General features: G+C 36.3%; 1 protein-coding gene and 1 long non-coding RNA gene across 15 annotated transcripts in view; one reads left to right on the top strand and one right to left on the bottom strand.

The window, feature by feature from the left end:
- The window catches only part of RALYL (RALY RNA binding protein like), a 658,970-nt gene that overhangs the window by 33,129 nt on the left and 599,443 nt on the right, over positions 1–26,398 (bottom strand). For 13 of the 14 annotated variants that reach the window (XM_081816201.1, XM_031025013.1, XM_081816192.1 and 10 more), the window contains one exon: positions 14,847–14,960. In XM_081816201.1, the coding sequence (XP_081672327.1) occupies positions 14,847–14,960 (114 nt within the window). Of the gene's footprint in view, positions 1–708; positions 803–14,846; positions 14,961–26,398 lie in introns of all 14 variants that reach the window. The other variant, XM_081816199.1, reaches the window with a different exon arrangement.
- Positions 1–26,398, top strand: part of LOC145720928 (uncharacterized) — a 288,979-nt gene that overhangs the window by 237,070 nt on the left and 25,511 nt on the right. The gene's annotated exons all lie outside the window — the stretch shown is intronic.

Here is a 26,398-nt window from a genome sequence, read left to right as displayed (position 1 = left end):
AAAGGGTAAACTCTGTGTGAGGAAGATAAGGTAATATTATGTTCCAGTTGAATTTATTCAGTCATGTAAATTATGTACCTATACCTATGTGTATTTTCATTTCAGTATACTTATTTTTAAATGGAATTATCAAAAATTAGGAAGTCCAGATGGTACTCGTATATAAAGAAATAAAGATTTATATAAAGAGATGGATCTTCCTGGCTATATATATTCTTTTCTAATAAGGATATTCTCTTTGAGGAAAAAATACAGCAAAAACAAAGGGAAAAAATCAAATAAAACATAGAACTTGTTCACTCAAGGAGGGAAGATAAAGAAATTTCATTGACAAGTTCAAATCTAAGTGAAAAAGACAAAAATTCACTGAGGAAAAAAAGTACAAAAGTACATGCGTTGTCTTTCAGACAACTTGTTTATGTGAACAATACTCTGACATTTTAGAGTCTAAATTCTGTTGGCAGATGTGGTTAACTGCAATGGTTAAGAATAAAATTCTGGTGTTAGATTTACTAGCTTTGTGGTGCAAAGCCAAAATGGTTAACCCTCCTTCTGCCTCAGTTTTCTCATCCGTACAATTAAGATTACTACTTCTTAATTTCCAGAGTGTGAAATAGTAAATCAATGAGTTTAGTAGAGTTATTTGCAAATAATAAGTGCTCAACAAATGAAGCTACATTCTACATTAATAGAATACCCTCTAATTACCAGGGTGTGCGCGTTCCATTTACAGAAATTCGCCCAGATGGGATTTATGCTGACAACATAATAATTATTTCCCCTAGCGGTTGGTTTTCATTTCCTGTGAAAATATCAAGAAGCATTGGGTACTGAATAAACAAGATCATTTAATGTACCTCCTTCTCTAACTTATTCCTATCTATACATGGTTATCTCAAAAGCCTTGTGGTTTTCACTCATTTTGACTATGGTTATTTTACCAGACAATTATCCCATTATTTGATTTGAGTTTTAAGAGATGCTACATCTTAAGCTTATTTATTTATATTTTATGGCAATAAAGATTGTTTATAGAGCCAAATAAATTGAGGCATATTCATTCCTAGTCTTCTTCATAATGTGAGTTAAAAAGAAAGTAAGCATTGGTATATATATATTTTGACTCAGCACAAATCTTTTCAGACACAACTAACTTGTAAATCAATAAACTGATAAAAAAGATGTATAAATAAGCAGGTATCCTCTTCTATAAGTTGTTTAAAATTTTAATAACAGTTACTCATATTAATACATGTGTTCTTGTATTTTAATTCTCCAAGTACTAAAGTTTATGTATTGAGAATCAGGCAGAAGGGTAGGGCTGTGCCTTGGCCCTGCTGTCAGAGGACAGGATTCTAGGTCAGCTTAGCTACTTACCAGTGGGCTTGAGTCTGTTTTGGCCACTTGGTCAGGTCATTGGAACACAGTAGGTCAACCTTCCCTCATCTACATAAAAGCTTTCATAAAAATACCTACCTCTGGGGTTGCTGTGAGGATTAACAGAGCTTATATTTGGGAAATGTTCTGCACACTATGAAGGGGGACTACATAAATGTGTAACTCTTACATGCAAAAAAGGAGACCACATGGTCCTCATTGCCAGTATGTCAAGATAACAACACCAGTAAGCATGGAATGAGAGGCCTGGGCAGATCAGGGAGTAACAGTGAAAAACTTGTGGGGCTGAGGCTCCATTCCAGAGGAGGAGAAGAGCTGGTGTGGGTCCAAAAAGGCTAAAAGTAATTACTACAGGTCTCTTAAAATGACAAAACCTAGGCTCCTTTTCTTCACATTTACTTCCTACATGTAGACACAGACTATACATTCTGTGATGCTTTTCTATCAACTTGTTAGTTTCCCTTTTCTCCATAGAACAACATAACTAATGTAGTGAAGATGTAAATTTTGCTTTTAAAGCTACCCTCTTTATCTTCATATATGTGAGTGTCCCGATGAAAACAAGTAGCATAAATTCCCTTTTCTCTGATGTCTACATTACTTTTAGCTTAGAAATTCCTATGAAGATTCTAAAGTGATTATTGTCAAACTTAACCAAAAAGATTTAATCTGGGGAAGATGACCCAAGTATCTGGATTAAAAGGAAGGCAAATCAGAAAAAAATAAAATAAAAAATAAATAAAAGGAAGGCAAATCAGGCAAATGATACAGATGAAACACATGCTGAACTTAACTGCTACTGAAAATTGCTAGGTTTTATTCATCTCGCCTTCCTTCCACAGATCGTTGTCCTCTACAGTTCTTGACCTTTAACCTACCTACACACCTCTGGCCAGCAGCACCAACTGAGGGAAAGCTGTGATGGGCAGATACGTTTGAGCACTGAAGTTTTGAATCTTCTGATGTTAATCACATCCCATGTTCTACCCTACAGTCTTTACTACCGCTGACGCCTTGGGCAGCACAATGTATCCGACAAGGCAACTCTGGTTTCAACCCTTCCATCTTTGTCCTAAGAGTGACTTTTGTATTTATCACCTGGTCCCTCCCATTTTGCCATTCTATGTCACCATGCTACTTGCTAGAAATACCATTGCTTGGGATGCCTGGGTAGCTCAGTTGGTTAAAGCGTCTGCCTTCAGGTCGGGACATGATCCCAGGGTCCTGGGATTGAGCCCCGAGTAGGGCTCCCTGCTCAGTGGGGAGCCTGCTTCTCCCTCTCCCCCTGCCTGCCCCTCCCCCTGCTTGTGCTCTCTCTCTCTCAAATAAACAAATAAAATCTTTTAAAAAATACCACTGTTCTCACCACCTGGTTCTGGTATTTCAAGAATGAGAAAGGAATGGACGTTTGGGATTGAACAGTTATTATCCTATACAGTGAAAAATGTCTTGAATCTTACAACTTTTCCTAAAGCCAGACTTTCTCAATTTTAGGTCATTATATTTATTTTTTCGTTATAATACATAACTGTACTTTTGCCTAGGATTAATATTATTTTGGAAATTTACTTGGTCTGACATATACATTTCTTCTCTAATGACTTCAGAAATATTTGTTCTCTGGGAACCCTTACTTTTTTTTTTTTTTTTTAAAGATTTTATTTATTTATTTGACAGAGAGAGATATAGCGAGAGCAGGAACACAAGCAGGGGGAGTGGAAGAGGGAGAAGCAGGCCTCCCGCCGAGCAGGGAGCCCGATGTGGGACTCGATCCCAGGACCCTGGGATCATGACCTGAGCCGAAGGCAGCCGCTTAACGACTGAGCCACGCAGGTGCCCGGAACCCTTACTTTTTGATGTTGAAACTAATATTCTGTTTTTTTTTTTTTCTCCTCTGGAAAATCTTTGACCAAGGAAGCATGGAAGATTTTCAGAGAACCCATGTAGGATCAGAACTTAAAGATGAGTAGCCCTCATTTGACTTTGTGTATCAATTTGTTGCAATTATGCTGAAATCCAAGCTGACTCTCCTGATCCTCCTACCTGGATGGGATCCCTTCTCTCCTGATCAACCAAAGCCCAGATCAAATGCTGTCTTGTTAGTCTACTGTTATCCTTTTCTCTGGTGTTTACGTTTCCTTAATATTTGAGCTATTGTCTCAAAAGGTCACTGTCACAAAGGGGATAATATAGATGTTAATATTTTGTAAAGTGGAAAGTGCAATACAAGTCAGTTATCAAGAAATTGTTTGATTTGTTCTGTACCCCTTACCGAGTGCTTATACATAGAAGAGATAATATAAGCTATTAGAAAGGATACAGGATTTGAGATCCATAATTCTGTTAATTACTACTCCTATTAACTATGGCTTTCTTCTCTAAAAGATGAGCATGCAAATAACATCGTTCAGAGAGTTGCTGTGAACTCGAATGAGGAAAAAAGGGTGAGTGTGTTTCCTAAAGTGTAAAGGCCACACAAACATGTTATCATAATAGGCTCAAAAATAGTTCTTGAGTTGAATCTATATTGATTATTTGATGGCTACAGACAGTGTATGTCAAAATCATTCATCACTACTGACCATTAAGAGTCATACATTACAAAGACAATTTTGGCTTCATTTCTGTTTAGATAGGCATAGTGTTTTAATTTATTCTCTGCTCTTGTGTGTGTGTGTGTTATATAACATACATGGAACTCCTCTGACAGCCTATTTCAAAGGCAAGAGTGTATTAGAGTTCAATGCAAAAAAACCTAGGACTTATCCTCATTCATCCATTCATTAACTTGAAAGCTAAATGTATGGAAGACATTATCTGGTCTGAGAAAAAAAAATGTCAATTCATAGCAGTTTAAGAGAAATACAATCAACCTGTGCTTTGGTAATATGTAGTCATCATAGATTTTTGTCATTACCTCAGTGAGAAATGTTATAATCACTAAACAATGATAGGTTCCAGGAATAAAATCACACATGAAAGCACATTTTGTTTATTAACCTGTTGGTTCACAGTTTAACAAGCAGTTTTGATCCAGTAATTATTTTGTTGAAACAGAAACAAAGCAACTTGTTCTATTTTTTTTTGAATAACTAATTTTACTTCTACTAGAAGTGAGTAATATGTTTTAGTTTACTCTTAACTTTATAACATTCTCTTTATTTGCATAATTCTTTTTCTACTTACAGCTTTTCCTTTTTATTGTGAGTGTCGAGTGTATATGTGGTCTGTATGTGTGTGCATACATATTTATGTCTCTCCTATTAATGTTCTTTGTGGCAGAAACATTTTTATTCATCTTTGTAGCCCTGATGGCTAACTCAGAGCCTTATACACAAATGAAATATTTGCTGAATATATTCATGAATTGTTGTGGAACTAAAAAACAGACATAAATGTCTGGGTGTCAAATTCTTTTCAGAGAGTCAAAGTGTTTGTTGAATTTGGCATCATGGTAGCAAAAATATGAAGTCACAGAGGTTAAAAGAAACATCCTTGCCACATTTTCCATGAGAGCCCCATACCACCAAGTCAAAGTAAAATGTGGGGTCTGAGAGTTTCTTAGAATATTGTTTGTTTTCAAATGGATAAGCCTTTAGGAGAAAAATAAAGTGTGAAGTCTGCAAGGGCTTCCAGGGGGAGGGCGTTTTTGAACACTGGCATCTTTTGGAGTCTCTGTTGTCTTCTTTAAGTCAGAGTGATGGGTGACCACAGCATTTCTTTCGTAGGCGAAGTGAGTTTTAGATTTTTTTTTTAAAAGAATGGATTAGGAACCAAAAAGCTAGCAGCTTATGCCTAAAAGATATCTCTAATATTACATAAATTATGGATTTCAACAGAAAAAAAGAAGTTAGTGAGTGCTTACAAAGTGCTGACCATGCAACATTCATTACCTATAGGCCTTGAAACATCCTGCAGGGGAGGCTTCTTTATCATTTTACAGATGGAGAAATAGGTGCTCATGGTCACACAACCAGTAAGTGCAAGAATCAGAATTCCTGCTTAAGGTTTTCTGACTCCATAGCCTGGGCTGTTTCCTAATATTTCTCTAGAAGAAAGGCCTAATTTGATAGAGCTTTGACTCTCTTCAGTAACCAGACAATTTTAAGTTAAAGAGTGAAGAAGTCTGTTTAGTTAGGGGCACAGGTTCCAACTAAATAATGGTTGTCAAAGGGAAAGAAGTGCAAGTGTTAGGTAGGTGCTTCTGTTTATGGGAAAATGCCTCAGGCTTTAGAAAGCCACAAAAGAAAATAATTTGATATTAAATTTCAACCCTCCTATTCAAAAGTTTTTTTTGCACATCACATTTCTATTTCAAAAGCTATATATGATTGAGAAAACAAGTTAGAATTATTGGGATTTATGCTCAAAGCATTTTTATTAAATTCAGTTTGCTGCATAGCTATTATCATTAATATAACTTTGAAAATTGGTTGAGTTGGCAATTAAGTTTTTTGACAGGCCGACTTAATTGCTAGCTAATTGCTAACTAAATTGTACTTAGCAGATGGTTGGAAAGAATGTTGATACAAAGCAGTCACATTATTCATTAGAGCCAAGCAAGTACCCTGGAACTATTGTTTTTGCATACTAGTATAAGCTGTATTTTTAAAAAAATTCTACATTACAACACCTGTATATAATATGAATTTAACTCAATGATTCCAATAAATGCTATTTAAAGAGATGCAACTTATTATGGATGGTAATACTAATAATGTCATAAATGAGCATCAGGAAAGCTACATAGGAGGATTGCTTTCCAGTTAAAATGTCAGTTACATAAGTATATTCCTGGAGTTGTTCTCATGGAGTACCCTGGATTGTTGAGGTTACCACAAATTCAATATGAATGATTTTAAAAATTACAGAGATACTGTGTTTATTTAAACCTCACAATAATTTTAAGGGATAGATATTAATCCGCCCCCCCCCCAATTTTATAGATTTCATAAGGACCTTTCCGAATATCATACAACTAGTAAGTTTTGGGACTAGATCTCTAATAGGATTGAACCTAGTTTTGTTTGATTCTTTTTTTTTTTTTTTAAAGATTTTATTTATTTATTTGAGAGAGAGAATGAGATAGAGAGAGCATGAGAGGGGGGAGGGTCAGAGGGAGAAGCAGACTCCCTGCCGAGCAGGGAGCCCGATGTGGGACTCGATCCTGGGACTCCAGGATCATGACCTGAGCCGAAGGCAGTCGCTTAACCAACTGAGCCACCCAGGCGCCCAAACCTAGTTTTGTTTGATTCTTGAGCCTGGGGACTTAGATGTTTTGCTAGTGTAGATCTATTTGCCACAGGGAACATGAATTAGGGAGGAAGCAAACTAGAAGTGGGGAGACCAACTACCAGGTGAGGATTTGGAGGATGAAAATGTTCTAACTGATTTGTAGTGATGGTTGCACTGCTTGGTAAAATTACTAAGAAGTCATTGAATTGCACTCTTGGGATGGGTAAGTTTCATGCTATGTAAAATATACCTCAATAAAGTTGTTAAAAAATAAGATGAGTGCATCAGAGCAAGTGAGAGATGATGAGGGTTTGGGTACAGGCAACAGTATTGGGAAAATAGAAGGGATGGAGTAAAAAGACACTGAGGTAAGGTTTTGCAACACTGGCTGTAGAAGGAATAGAAGATGTTCAGTTTGGCAATTTGATTGACAGGATTTATGTAGTTATGATGTAAACAGAGACAGGCACAGAGAGTAGAGTATATGAGATAAGAAAGTGAGGAGAAAGATGTCAATTTTGAAAGATGGTGATTGAGTTATTACCAAGGACCTTAATGTACCTCTCAGCTTGACCAAATTTGACAGGCTTCTTCCTAACTAAAGAAGCTCCTGACCTCTTTTTTCTTAGAGCCTTAACTTTAGAAAACTTGTGATTGTAAATTCTTTCTATGCTCCTTTGAGATGTAAATCTTTTACAACCTGTCTTTCTTAAGACCTAGAAGCCATCCCTTTGAAATGTAATCATCAAGAAAGATAGTCTCTGTGGCAGAGTAGAAGCTTATCTTCCATAACAGTCAATTAGCAAACACAGATGGCCCAATCATACCAACTACCCTCCGTACTAATGTCCTCTAATACTTTTCCATTAGCTTAGCATTTAAAAATGATCCTGCCTTTTGTTTTAGTAGAGTTCGAGTTCCATCCCATATTGTACTAGTCTTGACCCCTATTGCAGTAGTCTAGAATAAAGTCTTCCTTGCCATTTTTAGTAATTGTCCAGTGCAATTTTTCTTTTACAATTATCCTAGGGATAACTGTAAGAAGTTCTCCATCCATTAAGCAGAAGGAAAAGCTTTGATCCAGTTGCTAAACACAACTCACTCTCTTTTCATCCCTTTAAATTTAGCTTCTTTAAGACTTTTAATTTTTGTAGTCAAATATTTCCACAAGACTTGTTATGAAAAATAGCAGTCTTCCATTCCTACCTGCTCACCATTTTCAGTTCCTTAAAGGCTTTCCACTCAGCTCTTTCCTTTAAATATGTGCCCTCATATTTCTAAATAACATGTTTATATTGCTATTTCTTAATCAATTTCATGCTCTGTCTGTTGATATCATACTTAGAAAGCTGAGGATTGAGTTCTCTGTCACACAGTCCCCACTTACCCCATCACTCTAGGGAGTTACATTGTAAATTAGATTAGATCAATTTTCTGTTTTTAAATAATTTTAAGTATGTAAATGCTTTGTGCAGCTAAGCTATTAGTATATAATAAATAATTTTTCTTTCCTGAACAATGCTATTTTCTTTGATGTTAAAAACTGCCTTAGGTTTTTTTTTTTTTTTTAATTTACATCCCTATGTACTTCTATGTACTTAAGCAAACTTTAACTAGACGTGTAAATCTCATTTCGACTAATTCACTTCCCCACCCTTTAGCCATTTGATCAATTTCATCTTGAAAAAGTCTCTTCCAGGGGCGCCTGGGTGGCTCAGTCGTTAAGCGTCTGCCTTCGGCTCAGGTCATGATCCCAGGGTCCTGGGATCAAGTCCCGCATCAGGCTCCCTGCTCCCGCGGGAAGCCTGCTTCTCCCTCTCCCACTCCCGCTGCTTGTGTTCCCTCTCTCGCTGTGTCTCTCTCTGTCAAATAAATAAAATCTTTAAAAAAAAAAAAAAGAAAGAAAAAGTCTCTTCCAGAGCTTTTGAGTAGTTCTGATTTGGATTTATTTCTTTCTGGGCCCCTCGCACAGCTCATGCCAGAATCCCCTTTACCACCATCCTGAGGATTCCCCTTGCTCTTGCCTTTGGGTTTCCCTGCTTTGTGAGAGCCATGTTTCCCCTTTCTTGGTTTACCTCCTTGTTTTGGTGAAGTACCGCCTTCAGTACTTTTCAGAGAAAGAATGAATTGAAGGTACACTTCTTGATATTTATATATCTGAAAATGTCCTTAATCTACCCTCACATTTAAGAGTTTGGGTATGAGGTACAGAACTGTAGCTTGTAAATGATCTTCCCTCAGAATTTTTAGGGCATGTTTTCATTGCCTTCTACATTTCACTGTGGCTGCTGAGAAGCCCATTGGTATTCTGATTCCTGGTCTTTACATGAAAACTGTTTTCTCTCTTTTCCTGTCTCTCTGAAGTTGGTAGGACCAACCTTCTCTTTGCCCTCATGTTCTGAAATATCACAGTGAGATGCTTCGATGTGCATCTATTTTCATGTGTTGTTTCAGGCACTCAGTGGATTCTTTCAATCTGATTAACTATGCTCTTCAGTTTTTTTTTTTTCTAAAAAATGTTTTTGATGATCTGTCCTCTTTCTCTCTGAAACCCTGTTATTCAGATATTCATCCAGTGATTTTCATACCCATATCCTCTTATTTCCCTATCTATTTTCTTCTATATTTTCTGGGAGAGTTTAATTTTGTCTTCCAGTCCTGTATTGAGTTATTTATTTGTCCTATCATATGTTAATTTCTAAAATCTCTTTTCTCTGTCTTCTGAATATTCAAGTTTTAGTTTCATGTTCTTATTTCATGAATGCAATATCTTCTTCCTTTCTGAGTGTATTAATCGGTGTTTTTTTTCCTTTTTAAAATTTTATTCTTCTGCACAATCTGTTTCCTCCAAACTCTTTTTCTTTTTCTTTCCTTTTCTGGTATCTCCTTTCTATGTTAAGTGTTTTCTATTACTGAGTGATGCTTGTCCCTTCATATTACCAGTAGGGTATTAAAATATCAATGGGCAGCTTTGTAAGCACAAGGATATTGTGCTTACAATGACCTGATTGACCATTTCCTTGGGTGGCAGGATAACCTCATTGACCTTTTCCTTGGGTGGCACCTATGCCAACATCTTAAATCTTTCCTTTCATATTCCCAATGAAAACTGCTAGTGTCTTGCCAGTTGTCTGGCAGCTGAGGGGGAGGAGAATGCTTGGAATTTCTACAGTAATTGTATAAACTTTCACTTCTCTCCTTAATGTTTAATGCACTTAAATTTGTTTTTTACCAGCTCTGGGATCTGCTGTTGTAGCTTTTCTGTAGGAAGCTTCATCAGTTTTCTAGTGGGTCAGGGATAGTTAGGAATGGTGATGTAGGAATTCGACTCAAAAGACTTGCAACCATTTATAACTCTTTTTCCAGAAGAATATGTTTTTAATTTTGAACCTTTTGGGATTTCTGCATTTAAAATTGGACCCAGGTTTCTAGGATATGTTAAGTCAGGTGCATTTCTCCATCTGCTGTCTAGCTTCTAAAATTCTGTTCCCATTCTCTTTATGCCTAGAGGTTTTCATTTTTTAAATCCTATCATTTTATTGCAGTTTCAGGAGACAGCAGAGCTCAATTCATGTATTTAATCCAATATCTGTAACCAGAAACATCACCAACTTAATCCAGAGTGCAAATGCTAGCAGTAAGGTATTCAGAACAGAAACAGTCACGTTATAGGTGGCAGAAATAGTTATGTTATAGGGAACACATTATAGATATGATCTGGAGCAATGTTTTCCATTCTGAGTACCTCAATATATGGTTGACAAACTACAGAATGACCAGAGAAGAGAGATGACAATGGTTCAAGATGCAAAACCAAATTACATGAGAAGCAGCTGAAAAAATTATTGATATTTATTTAGAGAAAAGACGGCTTCAAAGATGCTGTGACAAAAATCTGAATGCCGCTAAGTTGAACATCTATGGGCCAATTATGTTGACTCTCTGTTCAAAGGTTGGGAGTGAAATATTATAGCTCCTTTTAAATATTTAATTGGCTGTTACATTCACAATGGATGAGACATTAGTTTGGTTTCAGGGGACATAAAATGGATGACCAAACCAAGTGAAAACAAAAGACCTTTTGGTTTGGTGACTTATAAGGAGAACCTATCATAGGCATCTGAGACACAAACGTAAACAGAGACCAACCAAGTAAATAACATTCATGTGTGAACTGGGTAAATAAAAATATTAGCAAACTGAAAAGAGTATGCCATGCATAAAGTGATAGCAATATTGAAAGATTCCAACTTTTCAAAAGCAGTTATGTATTTTGATATTTATTTGTAATATTATAATTCTTGGGCATTATTTTTTAAAATTCTGTATCTTTTACCAAACATATTGGGGGGGATGAATTTATCTTATGGGATCTGGTTTGTGACCTCTCCAATGCTTAGGTCAAACTTTGGCTATTATCATTGGAATTGTCCAAGCAGGACTGGATGGCCATGTATCAGGCACACCACTGAAAATAAAATTGAATTAAATAATGTCTACTTGCCTTTTCACATCAGAGACTTTATGCCTGAAGTTTGATTTTTTAAAAAATGTAGTTTCCTGTATTAATTGTGCCCATTGTATGATACCCAGTTTTTAGTTTTCCTTCTTGCCTCTTTTACCCTTTTTGGTCATTTAACATTGCTGTGTAAACCACATGTAAACTGTGCCATTCCTATGTGGCCATTTACATGTGGCTCTTTTAAAAGAATCATCCAGGAATGAGGCACAACTGTAGACTACATTGATATAAGTGTTACTTGTTGTTTTCAATAATCTACATACACTATATCCCAAAGTTGTGTTTATTGAATTATTCAAGAAAAAAATAATATATGCATTGTGGATTTATGCTACCTGTAATTTAAAAGTCGGGATAGTATGTTTGAGGTCATAATCCATTCCTCTAGTTTACATTTGAGGGGTTGAGACCTAGAGAAGTTAAATGAGTTGCCAGGTTGTGCCTGGTACGTAGTACTTGGTGTTGGGGAGTTAGAGAAGGAAGAGAAGACATGACCTTATGCTCAGGAAGTTTACAATCTCAAAGAAAGAGACAAGACACCATACAAATATCTATTAGAAGCAATTGAAGGTATAGAGATTCCCAAATCAAGTAGTTATACTTCATTACAATTATTCCTCATAGCTTTGAAATTCACTACAAACAAAAAAGAAAAAAATGATAGTATGAAACTTGAATACTGGACAATCTCCATGTTGTGTAGTTTCCCCATCTTTGGTTTGTGATCTCCCATCTCCTTCCTGCCAGTACTTTATGTTGGAAACTTTCATTATCAAATAACTAAGACTGGGAATGAGAGATGTATAGAAGAGTAATAATGAAGAGTAAATGTTAGTTAGCTACGAAATAATTAGCTTAGCAACCAAATAAACATTAAAATGAGTGCTCCCTTAAATTTAGTAAGGAAATATTGAGTATTTTTAAAGAATTTTATTATATTTCTCTCCACTTTCTATAATCCAGTCTTGACTCCTTCCTTACAACCCTGATTTCTTTTCATAAAGAAAATCTAGAAAGTAATCATCTTATCTCCATAAATACGAATGCTGTTCTGGAGACAATTACTAAGTGAATGAAATTACGAATTAAATAATTCCATTTTCTTCTTAACATGTTAAAGTAAGAAAGACATAAATATCAAAAGATTAAGCCTATCATTTTAAAAATAACCCTCTCATGACTGGGAAAGTTTAAACACGTACAAAAATAAGGTGACAGCCTTTCATGAAAAGAAAATGCAAGCTTTGAATTTTGGTGTTACATTTATAGATGATCTTCCAAGAAGATATGTGAAAGGTATTATTCATTGAAGGAAACTGGAAGGTATAATATGATAGAATAAGGATCACATTTTTCTCTTTGAGGTGATTTATATTTAAATGAGTTCTCCATAATCCTTTAAACTGAAGTGCAAATTGGTTATCAAAGTCCTTTGCTGTAAGGGTTGTTTTACATAATAACGAATTTCACAGAAGTTCCTCAAAGGGAAATACTGATTTAGGCGACATCACAGAATATTTCAGTTACAGCCACATTTTAGATTAGTGCCATAGACAGCATATAAAAAACTTTCTAAAATCTAAATTTCTCTCTTAAGAAGTGTAGGCAGTGTTTTTGTTGTCTTCAAATAAATAAATACCCAGTAATGTGATTTTTGGATCATATGGTAGTTCTATTTTTAATCTTTTGAGGACCCTCCATCTGTTTTCCATAGTGGAAAGTTACAATCCCACCAACAGTGCACCAGGGTTCCCTTTTTTCCATATCCACACCAGCACTTGTTGTTTCTTGTCTTTTTGATACTAGCCATTCTGACAAGTGTGAGGTGATATTTTACCTGGTGGTTTTGATTTGCATTCCCCTGGTGATTAGTGATGGCTGAGCCTCTTTTCATGTCCCTGATGGCCATCTCTGTATGTCTTCTTTAGAAAAATGTCTACTCCGATCCTTTGCCCATATCTTTTCTCAGTAGAAAATATGTTGATAATAGAAATTTTTAATACAGTGATCGTTTTATCTACTCTTCCTCATCCACATTAGTGAGAATCTGCCATTCCAAGTGCTGGGTATATAGCTCATGTTTTTAAAAAAAATGGGTTGTGTGAAAATAGTAGGAAATATTCATTTGCCTATATATGCTTGTGTTACTACCAATGCCAAACAGCTCCAGTTATTGAGCCTTTACTCTGTGCTAATTACTGTGCTATATAAGTTACATATGATACCTTGTTTCTCACAATGTGAGGTAGGGATTACTGTCTTTATTTTGTAAATGAGAAACAGGAGGCTAAGTCAGTGGTGCGTGAGAATCTGAACCAGAGTTTATTTCCCTCATTCACTCTGCTATACCACCAACTCACATCTGCCTTCTTTTCATCTTTGAGTCCTAGTTCATCACCAGGAGGTAAAAGCTCTAGTCCTCACCCAGTGATACAGTGAACACATAGGCAGGTTCCTCTTTGCTGTGTAGCTCACGGGCCCCAGGATCCCAACCAGTTCTCATCAGTTAGGAGTAACCCAGGGGGCCTCAGTCAGTGAAATCCTGGGACCAGGTCCTGGGTGGAACCTGAGATTGAAACCATAAATGGGAAGGGCACTGGATTCACTCACAAGACTGTGGTTTGAGACCCAGGTCTATCACTCACTACTCAAGTGACTATGGAAAAATCAATCTACCTCCTTGAACCTTTGTGTTTTCATCTGTGCAATGAGGAGGGTGGATTTGATCAATGGCTTTCAAAACTGTATTTTTTAAGAAGCGAAGTTCTTTTTTTTCCCCCTGAGATCAAGAGTTGGACGCTTAACTGACTGAGCCACCCAGGTGCCCCTGAAAAGTGAAGTTCTTTTAGCAAATGGAGTCGTATGTTGAAACCCAGTAATAAAATAGATACAGAGGTAGAGCAAGGGCAGGATCTGGAGGAGGCATGAGTTCATCTATCTCCTGGGCCTCCTTCTAACCCTCATCCTATCTCCAGGGAGCCTCTGAGGCATGTGAGGCCTTGCAGAACATGATTTTCAAACTGTGTACTCGCTCAGCTCTAACTTTATCCCAATTCTCATATTCTATGATTTAAAAAATATCTGTAGCCACTTGACGAGGGCATTAGAATTGTATTAGAAGAGAAATAAGGTCAAGGATGATAGTTCAAAGGAGAAGGGGCATTAAGTTGTAAAAGATATAATCAAATGACTTGACTGGGGATGGCCAGGGGCATGCTCTTGATGCGGAGGACCCTGAAACTGGGTACTGGTTTTACAGGGACTGGAGCAATGTAGGGGCTGGGCTTTATAATCCTCGTTTCTGAAATGTGTTGTATTTCTGCAGTTAGTTTCTTTAAATATATATTATTTTAGTCTGACAGTGATATTCCAGTAGTTGATTTTATTTTCTTAAAGGATTCTTGATATTGAGCTATTAACTTTTAATTATAATACAACTATGATTATTACCATCAAAACACTTTTCCTTGTTTAAAAATATGAAGTTTAGACAAATTGGTTCATGTTCTCTAATGAGTAAAAGCTCAGATTGTATTGTTGGCAACTCTTGGCTTAAAGACCTTCTTCATGTGTCTGTATTAACCTGTTAAACTTGGCCAGCGTCCCCCGGGCCCTGCGCTGTCCCTGTGACTGACACCGTTTCACCAGTTTAACTGTGACATGTCTGTGGCCACAGATCTTTTTCACTTACCTGCCTCCGCCTTCTGCTGCTTCTCAATTTTCTCCAGGCGCCCTAGCAAGGAGTCAATTTTCGTTTTGATCTGGGTTAATTCTTTCTTGATTGTCTGTAACTCATCTGATTTCACTGGAAAGGGGAAAAGGGAAAGAAAGCAACAGAATGTCAAATATACCATTACTCAGGTAGAACACAACTCACAGACACCCCGTGTTTTCTCAAGATGGTGTCAAATTACATAGGACACTTTTCAATCTTATCAGCTTCTCGTTACTTCCACTGATCCTAGAATACCGGAAGACATTGGCAATTACAGTGATTTTCAGTGACGTGAGCATTTGATACTAAATCTTTTCACTGAAAGTTACACAAAGGGATGGAGTAATCTGGAAACATCTTATCAAATAACTAAATGATACGAAACTCAGTTTTGGCAAGTAGTAGAGTTAATCTGCACTGTAAAATGGATTCAGACTGAGGAATGATAAAATCATGGCAGATATGTTAGTACTACTTTGAGGTCGATGTTGTAATACATATTTCAGGAGTCAATGATATTTTTAATCTAGTCCCCTGGTATTTTATTGAAACCAGGATATAACGTTTATCCTCTGAAGAAATGTCTTAGATGCTAGAGAACTCTAACAGAACTCTTGCTACTTCACCTACTCTTTAAAAAAATGAGGCAATGGGTTGTATGTGTCCCCAAAAGCCATGGCGCTGGAGGGAAGAAAATTCACTGAAGTTCCCACTGGTATTTTCTACAGTAGTGGTTCTCATTCCAGGTTTTGGATATTTAGCATGGTTTCAAAGAAAAGCAAGTGGGGATGAACACAAGACTGGCAACTTTTCAGTTTGCCAAGTAAGGATGTTAAAAACAACAACAAACATCCTACTATCAACAATAATAATTATTTTATAAAGAAGAGGCTTAAGAAAAGGACATTCTCCTATTTAAAGGGCAGTCCTTTAAATGAAATATATTTATGTTTATGAAAAATTCACTGCACTGTTGCTATTTTCTCATTTTTTGAGAACTATTGGGAAATTTGCCATGAACCCACAATAACGAAAGATCGAAGATTTCAAAGCTATCATTACAGAAAATCTGCATCTGCCTAGGAGTTTTCAGTAGGTGGGGTTTCGGGTGTCCATGCCTCAGCAGAGACGCTTCAAGATCGGGGGGCACAGAGCTTGATGTCAGCCTATTAATCCTCTGTTACTTTTGCTTCAAGTTTGTGATGATCTCAGCCTGGTTATTCCCCAGAAATTTTGGAAGAAATGAGCATTTAGCTTTGTTCTTTAGTCTTCAGGAAATTTTTTTTATAAATAATAAAAACTACATGCAATCTTTGTTTGCTTGGAATAGAGCTATATTTCAGCTAAGATATGTGATATAATATAGATGATAACGTATGCATCAATATACATTAATTGATGAAAGGAAGAACATATTTTTTTCCAGTATAAAAATGAGAAAACATTTTTTATTATAAAATCAGAAATTTCTTTTACAAAAAGCAGATTTTTATTTATGATGCAAAGTCGCTTGCAAAATAAAAACTGCAAGAATCCAGGACCCCGTGGTGTGTTCCTATTATGAAGAACCAAACTGAAAGTAGAACACAGTTTAAAATAGAGAATTTCTTCTAATGTCAATTATTTCAGGGACATCAAAGTGCCATTGTGGAACTGCAGCGAAATTTGAAAAACATCATCTGTCACAATTGCAAATTGATTCCACTTTGAAGAATGATTTTCATTTCTTTTGATGGAAGCACGTCATGTAGTTTTACTTAAACCTATCAAATTTAATAGAAAATATTTTATCTTAGAACATTAGATTTCAATGCACGAGAAATGGGACTGTGGCTGGAAACCACATGTATTAGTAAGTAGAGCCACTCCTCAGCCCAGGAATGCAGTTGACTAATTTTAATGTCTTTATCTCCTTAAAAAAAAGAAACAAAAACCCCACCAATACCCCATTTTATAGAAACTACGTTACAAACCACTAGAAATCTGGGACTAGAAATCCAGGACGTCAAGGTTGGCTTTAAGTCTAGACTCATGTCTAGCACTGTAGGAACACTTCTACGATCTCAGTCAGACTATTATAAAGTTTGGGTTTAATTAGTTGGTGGTATTTAAGCTTAGAGACAACAAGGATCTGATCTGCCCAAGTTCTGTCTGCTCTTTCCTGCCTCTACCAGGAAATTCTGAATCCGTCTCCAGCCCTATGCAAGTTGCCCAGCTTCAGTCTTGGAATGGCTAGCAGCAAAGGCTCATCAAGGTCCTGCAAAGCACAGGTTAAAAATAGTTTTGGCTGCTTTTTGAGCAATTGTGAAAGCTGTCTTCTTACTGCACTTCAGTGCTGTTCTTGGGAGAGGGCGTGCCACTTACCTGGCCTAGTTGGCTGGAGTCCTGTTTTTACCTTTCTTCAGTTGGATTAACTATCTATAGATTTGGGTATGGGTCTGTGTTATTGTGTCTGGTTTCCAGATGGAATTCCTGGGATGAGCCACCTCTATACCTGATGTGCTTCCCTCTAGAGCTCTTCTCTGCTTTTTTTTTTTTTTTGGCTCCTGTTAACAATTTCTCTACTGCACTGTGGATTGCATTAATCCGCTACTCCATCAAAATAGACGTGTATTTTACTAGCTTAGATTTCTAAACTTAGAATTTAAAAAATTTTTGCAACTTTCATTTCTGACATTTTTCCAAAAAATAAAAGTGAGTTCATAATTAAGGAGAGCCTTAGATCCAAAGCTTCCCAGTTCATTTTTCTTCCTTTTTACATTTTCTTTCCCCCGTCCATTCTCTGCCCACTCTTACCTGGGCTTCTGCCTTTAATTTGCCCAGCCTATAGCATAGTGCCTTCAAAGTAATAAGTCATAAACCTTTTCTATTGAACACTACCAGAATGTCCCCATTTCTATAGGGAAAAGGCCAGAAACCCACAAACATGTGCACAAACCAAACTCTTTAAACTGGTATTCAGGGTCTGCTCCAAAGTATATTTCCAGCTGTATATTCCATTTCCTCTCAAAGCATACTCTTCACTTGAACAGAAAAGCTTAGTGCTTAATCATATAATGCATGGAACCAGGTAGACTCTAGTTCACATCAATGTCCCTTTGGGGAGTCACTTGTAATCACTAATATTCAAGTTCCACATCTGTAATTTCCATCCTCTACCTTAGAGGCTTGTTATAAAAATTTAATGAGGTAATTCACGTAAAGACTTAGGACCACACCCAGAACATCATCATACCCAATAAATGATAGTAGCAGAAGACATTATTTCTATTACTACTACTATTATTATTATTGCTATTATTTTTATTGATATGCTTATCCCAGCAAAGACTCTCTCTCTCTCTCTCCCCCAAATATGTCTATCAAAATCTTATATGCCTTTTAGGGCTTCATTTAAAGTCTTGCCTCCCCTATGGATTCTTCTTTGACTAATCCTCTGGAGGGTGCATCTCTCACCTGTAATTTATTTAATGCCATCTCATATTTGCCGCTAGACACATACTGTCTATTGAATTTTTTTAAAGATTTTATTTATTTATTTGACAGAGAGAGACACAGCAAGAGAGGGAACACAAACAGGGGGAGTGGGAGAGGGAGAAGCACGCTTCCTGTGGAGCAGGGAGCCCGATGCGGGGCTCGATCCCAGGGTCCTGGGATCATGACCTGAGCCGAAGGCAGACGCTTAATGACTGAGCCACCCAGGCACCACTGTCTATTGATTTTTACTTAGTATGTCCACTTTTCATACTAAATTGTGAGCTTCTTGAGAGTGAAGACCTGATTAGATATTGGAGAATTTCAAGAGTCATGCTTTTGAATATTTTCTGTGTTTTAATAAGCTCCTTCTTCTATTACTGATTGATGAGACTCCTGATGCTTACCATGAGGTCCTGGGCTTTGAAGTCTGTCCTCCTTAATTAGAAAATTATATTAACAGGTTTAAGAAAAGATCCTAAATTAGATTAGTAAATAGTGAAAATTTTCTATCTTTTCATCATAAAACAGATCCATAAAAATTATTCAGATTCCAGATTAATAAATTATTCTGATCTCTGACAATACAACATTTCAAAAAGAAGGGATTTTGGACAGTTGTTTGAAGCAAGACATATTAATAAATTTACCCCCTCACAGGCTCTCAACAACCAAACTCTCTCGAATGGAGAGAAGGCATCCAATTCCTTCTTTTTCTTCCTTCCTTCCTGCCTGCCTGCCTGTATTCCTTCTCTCTTTTCCCTTCCTTTCTTCATTCCTTCCTTGTTTCCTTCCTTCCCTCCCTCTTTCTTTCTCTTTCTCTATCTCTTTTTTTTCTTTCCTCTTTCTTTCTCTCATTCTTTTCCTCCTTTCATGTTTAACGGAATTTATAGCTCTGTGTTTTAAACACAGCAAGAAATTAGCAAATTTCAGAAGATCTTTAGGTATATGTATAAGTAGGTAGGTCACTGGATGCAATTTCAACCCAACCAACAAATCTTTTTTAAAGCTTTGTGCATGTACCAGACACTAAATTGGAATTGGCTGTCTAATGGAGAGATAGATAAGCAAACAAGAAGTGCAAGAAGAAAATTAGCATGGAAATATACCTTTTCTTAATCAGAAGCACTCTGATAAAAGAATAAGAGAAGGACATATACCTTTGGCAGCCACACTTTTGTATTTTTCCCTAATTCCACCTCAGTTCTTCAAAATCTAATATCCTTATCTTCAAAGATACATTGCATAGAATATAGTGCCTTTATTTTTATATAGAGAATTAGATCATGAGAGTCAGGAGTATTTTTTACTAAGAATAATATGGAATAATTTCAATCAACTTGCTGTTACATAATTGTTATATAAAGGTAACCTAATGTAGACAAACTAGGGGCTTGGGATGGAGAAAATTGCTTTACTTCCCAGTCAGCCCCAAATTACCTTCCCTTGACTCATCTGCTTGCCTTTCTAATTATCTTAGGCTTTAGTCACAACTGTTCCTTGTTCCTTTAATGTGTCTTGTGTTTTCAGACATCTATATCTGTGTTTCTGTTGTCTGCCCTACACTCTCATCTCCTCCACCTGGTAAATGTCGTTTGATTTTTAAATAGTCAGCTCAAATGTTGCCTACAGAATAAAGTCATCCTCAACCCTTGAACCTCTTCTTTAAAAAGCTCATCCTCTTTGTACTCATACTTCTTTCAAATGATACTTTAAATGATCTTTTCTTTAAATGTCTCTCTCCCTGACAAGAGCAGGAACTGCTCTCATTTTTGACTCAAGTGTCTAACATATTTATTCAACAATATTCATGAAGATCTGTTATTGCTGGGCTCCTTCCCAAGAGCTGGGGACATATTCATAAACAAGAGAGACAAAAGTCCCTGAAATGATGGCACACCCATCTAGCAGTGGAAGAAGACAACAAACAAATATCTTTTATTTGTTTATAAATATAAATATAAAATGCAGACAAGAGGTTAGGGAAGACCTAGCTAGGGAGTAAGATTTGTCAATATATATATATACAGTGGTAAGGGAAAGTTTCACTGATAAGGTGACATCTGAGCAAAAGTCTCAATATGGGGAGGCAGCAAGTCATGGGAATATCAAGGGATAGTGGGATGGAAGACTATATGAGGCTGAGGAATGGTAAATGCAAGGGCCTGACGCAGAAGTATATTTGATGTGTTTTAGGGACATACAAGAGGACAATGTGGCTAGAGTGGAATGAGCAAGTGCAAGAAGAATACAAGAAGTCAAGAGGTAAGGTGGAGAGTGGAGAAGAGTGAAAAGGTATATGGAGAAGATTGTATAGAGTCTTGTTGGCCAAAGTTAAATACTATGGGTTTTATTCTGAGTAATATAGGGGCTAATTGTTACATTTAAAATTTTTTTATTTTTTTTTAATTCACACATAAGTAACAAACAGTGTTATATTAGTTTCGGGTGTGCAATATAATGATTCAAGAGTTTTATACAGTACTCAGTGCTCATCATGACAAGTGTACTCTTAGTCCTTTTTATCTATTCCACCCATCCCCCACCAACCTCCCCTCTGGTAACCAGCAGTTTGTTCTCTGTGTTTAAGAGTCTGGATAGCAATAAGCAAAAGAATGAAACTGGACTGCTTTCTTACACCATACACCATACACAAAAATAAATTCGGAATGAATGAAAGACCTAAATGTGAGACAGGAAACCACCCAAATCCTAGAGGAGAACATAGGCAGCAACCTCTGTGACCTCGGCCATAGCAACTTCTTACTAGCAAGGGAAATAAAAGCAAAAATGAACTATTAGGACTTCATAAGATAAAAAGTTTCTGCACAGTGAAGGAAACGATCAACAAAATTAAAAGGTAACCGATGGAATGGGAGAAGATATTTGCAAGTGACATATCTGATAAAGGGCTGGTATCTAAAATCTATAAAGAACTTATAAAATTCAGCACCCCAAAAACAAATAACCTAGTTAAAAATGTGCAGAAGACATGAACAGACATTTTCCAAAGAAGACATAAAGATGGCTAACAGTTACATGGAAAGATACTCAACATCAAATTATGGAAAGAGCCCAAATGTCCATCAACTGATGAATGGATAAAGTAGAGGTCACATACACACACACACACTAAAATATTACTTAGCCATCAAAAAGAATGAAATCTTCCCATTTTACAGTGATGTGGATGGAGGTAGTGAGTATTAGGCTAAGCAAAATAAGTCAGAGAAAGACAAATACCATAGGATCTCACTCATTTGTGGAATTTAAGAAACAAAACAGATAAATGTAGGTGGAAGAAAAAACAGGCAAACTAGAAAACAGACTTAACTGTAGAGAACAAACAGGGTTGCTGGAGGGGAAGTGGGCAGGGGAATAGTCTAAATGGGTGATGGGCATTAAGGAGGGCACTTGTGATGAGCACTGAGTGTTGTATGCAAAGTGATGAATCACTAAATTCTACTCCTGAAACTAATATTACACTGTATGTAAACTAACTAGAATTTAAATAAAAACTTGAGACAAAAATAATACTATCTTCAAAGGAAAAATGTCTTCCTCTTTTCTTTTAGATAAATTTTACAACAAAAACTGCAAAAGAAAACTACAGACAAAAGAAAACATACTGTCATAATAAAAAATATTTGGCTTCCAGCTGATGATACTTTATTTTTCTATGGTGATTATAGGGCTTGAATTTAGAATTTTTCTTCAAGATCATCTAAATGATAAATGAATAAAAATAAAGTTCCTAGAATATATTACTCTAGCCTGCTTTTGGGCAAGCAGGATACTACAGAAACTAGGAGTCAGTTTACATCGTACAGATAATCTCAAATATTTTTCCTAAACCATTGCTGTAGTTAGTATTCTACTCAGGAAAAAAAGAAAAAAGAAGCCACATTAAATCATTTCAGACTTGCTCTCTCTAAAGAGTTCATTGATTTGCTGATAAATGTTATTACATTCTGATACAGTCAATAAGATGTTTGTGCTTTTTCCAGAGTGATGAGATATAATCCAAAAAGGAAATTAGGCATATGAGATGATACTATCTGCTTATATCAAAAAATGTGTGCATCTCTGATTTATGTGGTGAAAAATATTTCAATTTATTTTAGTCACCTGTGGGGTCAAGTCTATTCAGGGACAAACAAAGAAGCTTCAGCTAACTGTCTAGATCAGTGGTTCTTAACAGAGGGTAATGCCCTACATGGGATATTTGCAATGTCTGGAGATATTTTTGATTGTCACAACTCAGAGAGGGTGGTGTTACTGGCATCTAGTGGGCAGCCAGTTGGCTAAACCTCATAAAACATACAGGGTAGCCCCCCACCCAACACCACACCAAAGAATTATCTGATTAAAAATGTCAATAGCGTCAGGCCTTAGAAACCCTGGTCTAAATAATTATATACCCTTCCTTCACCAACACCATGCTTTTAGGAACTATTTGGAAAATTTAAAACTGTTTGTGAACATGTGGACTTCAACAATTATTCACATTAATTTGTTTCTCTTTTTATTTATTTCCCCCAGCCTTTGATAAATTATTTAAATATAAAACAGTAAAGGAATAAAAATAATTTGCATAGAACTTAATTTATTAGTCACTTTTACATTTACTACTTCATCAGTAAAGGAACCTGAGAATCTGACAATTTACATGACATTCTCAAAGTCATACAATGGCTGTGTGTAATGTAATAATCTGAACAGGTAAAGTTCAGGCTCAAACCCAGGTCTTTTGACTATGAATTCTACACTCTTTATTGTGCCATACAGCTTCATTTGATGTGAAAAATACGATCGTCAGTTCTAGCTCTTTCCTTCATGATGCATTAAGGAACCATATTATTTTTAATTGAGTCACATCCAGAAAAAATGAAGACCACTGATTTCCATAAAATAGATTTTAAGAAATCTTTATCATTATCACTTCAATTTGTCTACTTCAGCTTCTTTTGGTCCTTTTCCTCTTATTCATATATTTTAAGCTAGTTTAATATGCAGAAGCTAATTTGCCAACTTTGTAAATAGTTTTCAAAAGTCAGACTTTAAAAAATTTTGCTAAAACAAATTGAAGCAATTTGTGTAATTCTCCATTTATATATGTAAATATAGTTTGGCAATTACCACATTCATGGATGGAATTTCCTAGAAAAACAAATTATATATATGTGCATATGTGTGCATTTATAATACCCATGCCTGCTTACATCTACACTAATTCTTTCTATATATTTTTAGAAAGAGAAAATGAAATGAAAAATGAGTGCATTATTTTATTCAATAACTATTATTCAAATACCTGCTGTATGCATCCATGCATCTAGCATACCGTTACCAGCTGCACATATACCATCTTAATTAATCTTTATGATAAATACACAAAATATGTATTATTAAAATTGTTTTATAGATTAGAACAGTGAATGTTAGAGAAGTTAAATAATGTGTTTAAGACTGCCTAGCAATATGTCTAACCCTTAAACACTTACCCTAACACTAACCCTAAGCCTAACACTCTGGAGGGGTCTCTGAACTACAGGATCCCAGGCACATACCCTCCCTCTGGCCCTAAACCTAACCCTCACCCTGTCCCTAAACCTATCCCTAATACTGGCCCTAACCTGAACCCTAACCCTAGATCTGATTTAAAAAAAAGGAAGATGTGGTTTATATATATACATATATAAAATGGCATATTACTCAGACATAAAAAAGTACGAAATCTTGCCATTTGCAATGACATAGATGGGCTAAAGACTATGTTAAGTGAAATAAGTCAGAGAAAGATGAATACCACATGATTTCACTCATATATCAAAATCAACAAACAAAACAAAAGAAATGAACAAAGGGACAAAAAAGAGAAAAGGGCAAACCATGAACCAGACTCTTAACTATAGAGAACAAACTGATGGTTCCCAGAGGGGACGTGGGTGGGGGGATGGGTGAAATAGGTGATGGGGATTAAGGAGGGCACTTGTGATGAGCACAGGTTTTGTATGGAAGTGCTGAATCACAATATTGGATGCTTAAAACTAATATTACACTGTATGTTAACTGGAATTTAAATAAAAAATAAAAAATAATCTATTTGCACGTTTCTAAAAAAAAAAAAGGACTGCCTAATAAAAAGGCAACAAAATCAAGTTTAGAGTAGACTGCCTGATTCCAAAGCTATGCTTCATTTTTGTTTGTTTGATTCTTCCCCTGCCTCTCCAAGCCATGAGCTTCTCATTATGATGAACTGCCTCCTTAACCTCATGCAGTTTATAATTAGTGGAGGAAGTAAATGTGTAAGCAACTTCTTATAATACATATGAACATGAAATTTATAAAATAATGGAGGAGTAAGTGAAATGTACCTACCGCATGATATGGAAGTTATCTCCTACCTTTTGGTTTTCCCCACCAGATTTTAAGAACCCGAAACCATGTCTGTTTCATTTACAGAATATTAGTTTGGCAGTTATGTAGTCACGTGGTAGGTGCTGATGAATTGAACTTATGTCAACGACGTGGGGAAAGACAAGTAAAATTCATTTTCATGGGGCCAGAAGGCTGTGAAAATATTCACGAAGGAATGGGTCCTTGAACTGTGACTGGAAGGATGATTTGAATTTCAGCAAGCGAAAGAGATCTTCTGAGTAAAGGAAGTAGCAAATCTTAAATTACAGAGCTCGAAAATGAGCATCAACAGCCTGGCTTCTTTCAGACCCAGGAGTGTAGGCCAGAATTTGTCCCCTTGTTTTACTAACTCAACATTCCAGAACTATTTTTCCCTGAGTTGTAGCATTTTTAAAGATGTAGTTCATAGTCAACCATGAAATACGTGAAAAACAAGAAGTAAAATGTGGAAGGCAAAAATAATAGTGGTGACAAATATTCCACAAATTATTTTAAGAGTATACGCTGTGCAGTGCAAAAGTATCTTGAAGAATGAATCTGTAATCTGAAGTGGAGAGAACAGATGTGCATACAAATGACCGTAACATGAATCCAAGGGCTTAAGTCTTGTAATAGGAAGATGGACAACAGGTTTGGTTTTATGATGATGCCCTGGTAGCACAGAGGGGTCCAAACTTGTTTCATGTGAGTGGTATTGCCTGAACTGGACCTTGAGAACCAGGTAAAATTATTAATAATGTTTATCTACGTATAAGATAGATAACACAGTTGATAACACATTTCTTGAGATAAAGGAAAGGGCTTTCAGGTGGAGGTGTATGAACATGAGTTTAAAAGCATTTAAATAAGAGTACAATTAAGCTAGGAGAAGGGTGGTGGGAAACTGGAAGTACGGGATCAGATATATCTTGAAAAGTCACTGAAAAAGAGTTTCGACTCTTATTAGGTAAATGGTAGCAATTTTGAGTTTTGAGTGAGGAATTGACAGAAGTAATTTGTTTTGAATAATCCTGCAGTTGGGCATGCAACTAATGGGATTAGGGGAGCGCATAGAGCCCAGAAAAGTAGTCAAGAGACCAGGAGAGTAGTCAGGGCTCTGCTTGTCAGCACATGATCTGGGAAAAAGCAGCAGAAGCAGCAGCAGAGGTAAAAAATGTTATTAAGATCCTTTGATAGGATTTAATGCTCACAAACTTTTATAATCCCACAGTGGAAAGATTAGATCCTTTCTGGAACTTTTAGTGGAGCACAAAGAAAATCATAACTTGTATAGAGGAACTGAGAAAACATCTCAAATGCTCACAAGCTATACTGGTATTAGGAATTTATCAAATATTTTGCTATTTGCCTCTTTTTCTGGTTATATTAATGAGCCACATTAAAACTTAGTGAAAAAAAGCCAAGAAGAGATGCTCACAAATTTATTTATTTATTTATCTGTGCCGTCCTGACTTGAAGGTCATCTGGGCCCCCAAATCCCAAGTCCCAGTACAGCCAGGGCCCCGTTTTATTTGAGTTCATACAGGTGGACTGCAGAGCCCCAAAGCCCTTCATCTTTTGGAGGGCCAAGGATATGAGGGGTTCCAAGTCACAGACATTCCAGTTTGTTTTGTTTAGAAACCATTGTCAGGCAG

This window comes from Leptonychotes weddellii, chromosome 4 (assembly GCF_054177405.1).
Source record: "Leptonychotes weddellii isolate Sample4059 chromosome 4, ASM5417740v2, whole genome shotgun sequence".
Taxonomy (NCBI): domain Eukaryota; kingdom Metazoa; phylum Chordata; class Mammalia; order Carnivora; family Phocidae; genus Leptonychotes; species Leptonychotes weddellii.
Note: the sequence above shows the minus strand (reverse complement) of the source record. Positions and strands in the feature narration are given on the sequence as shown.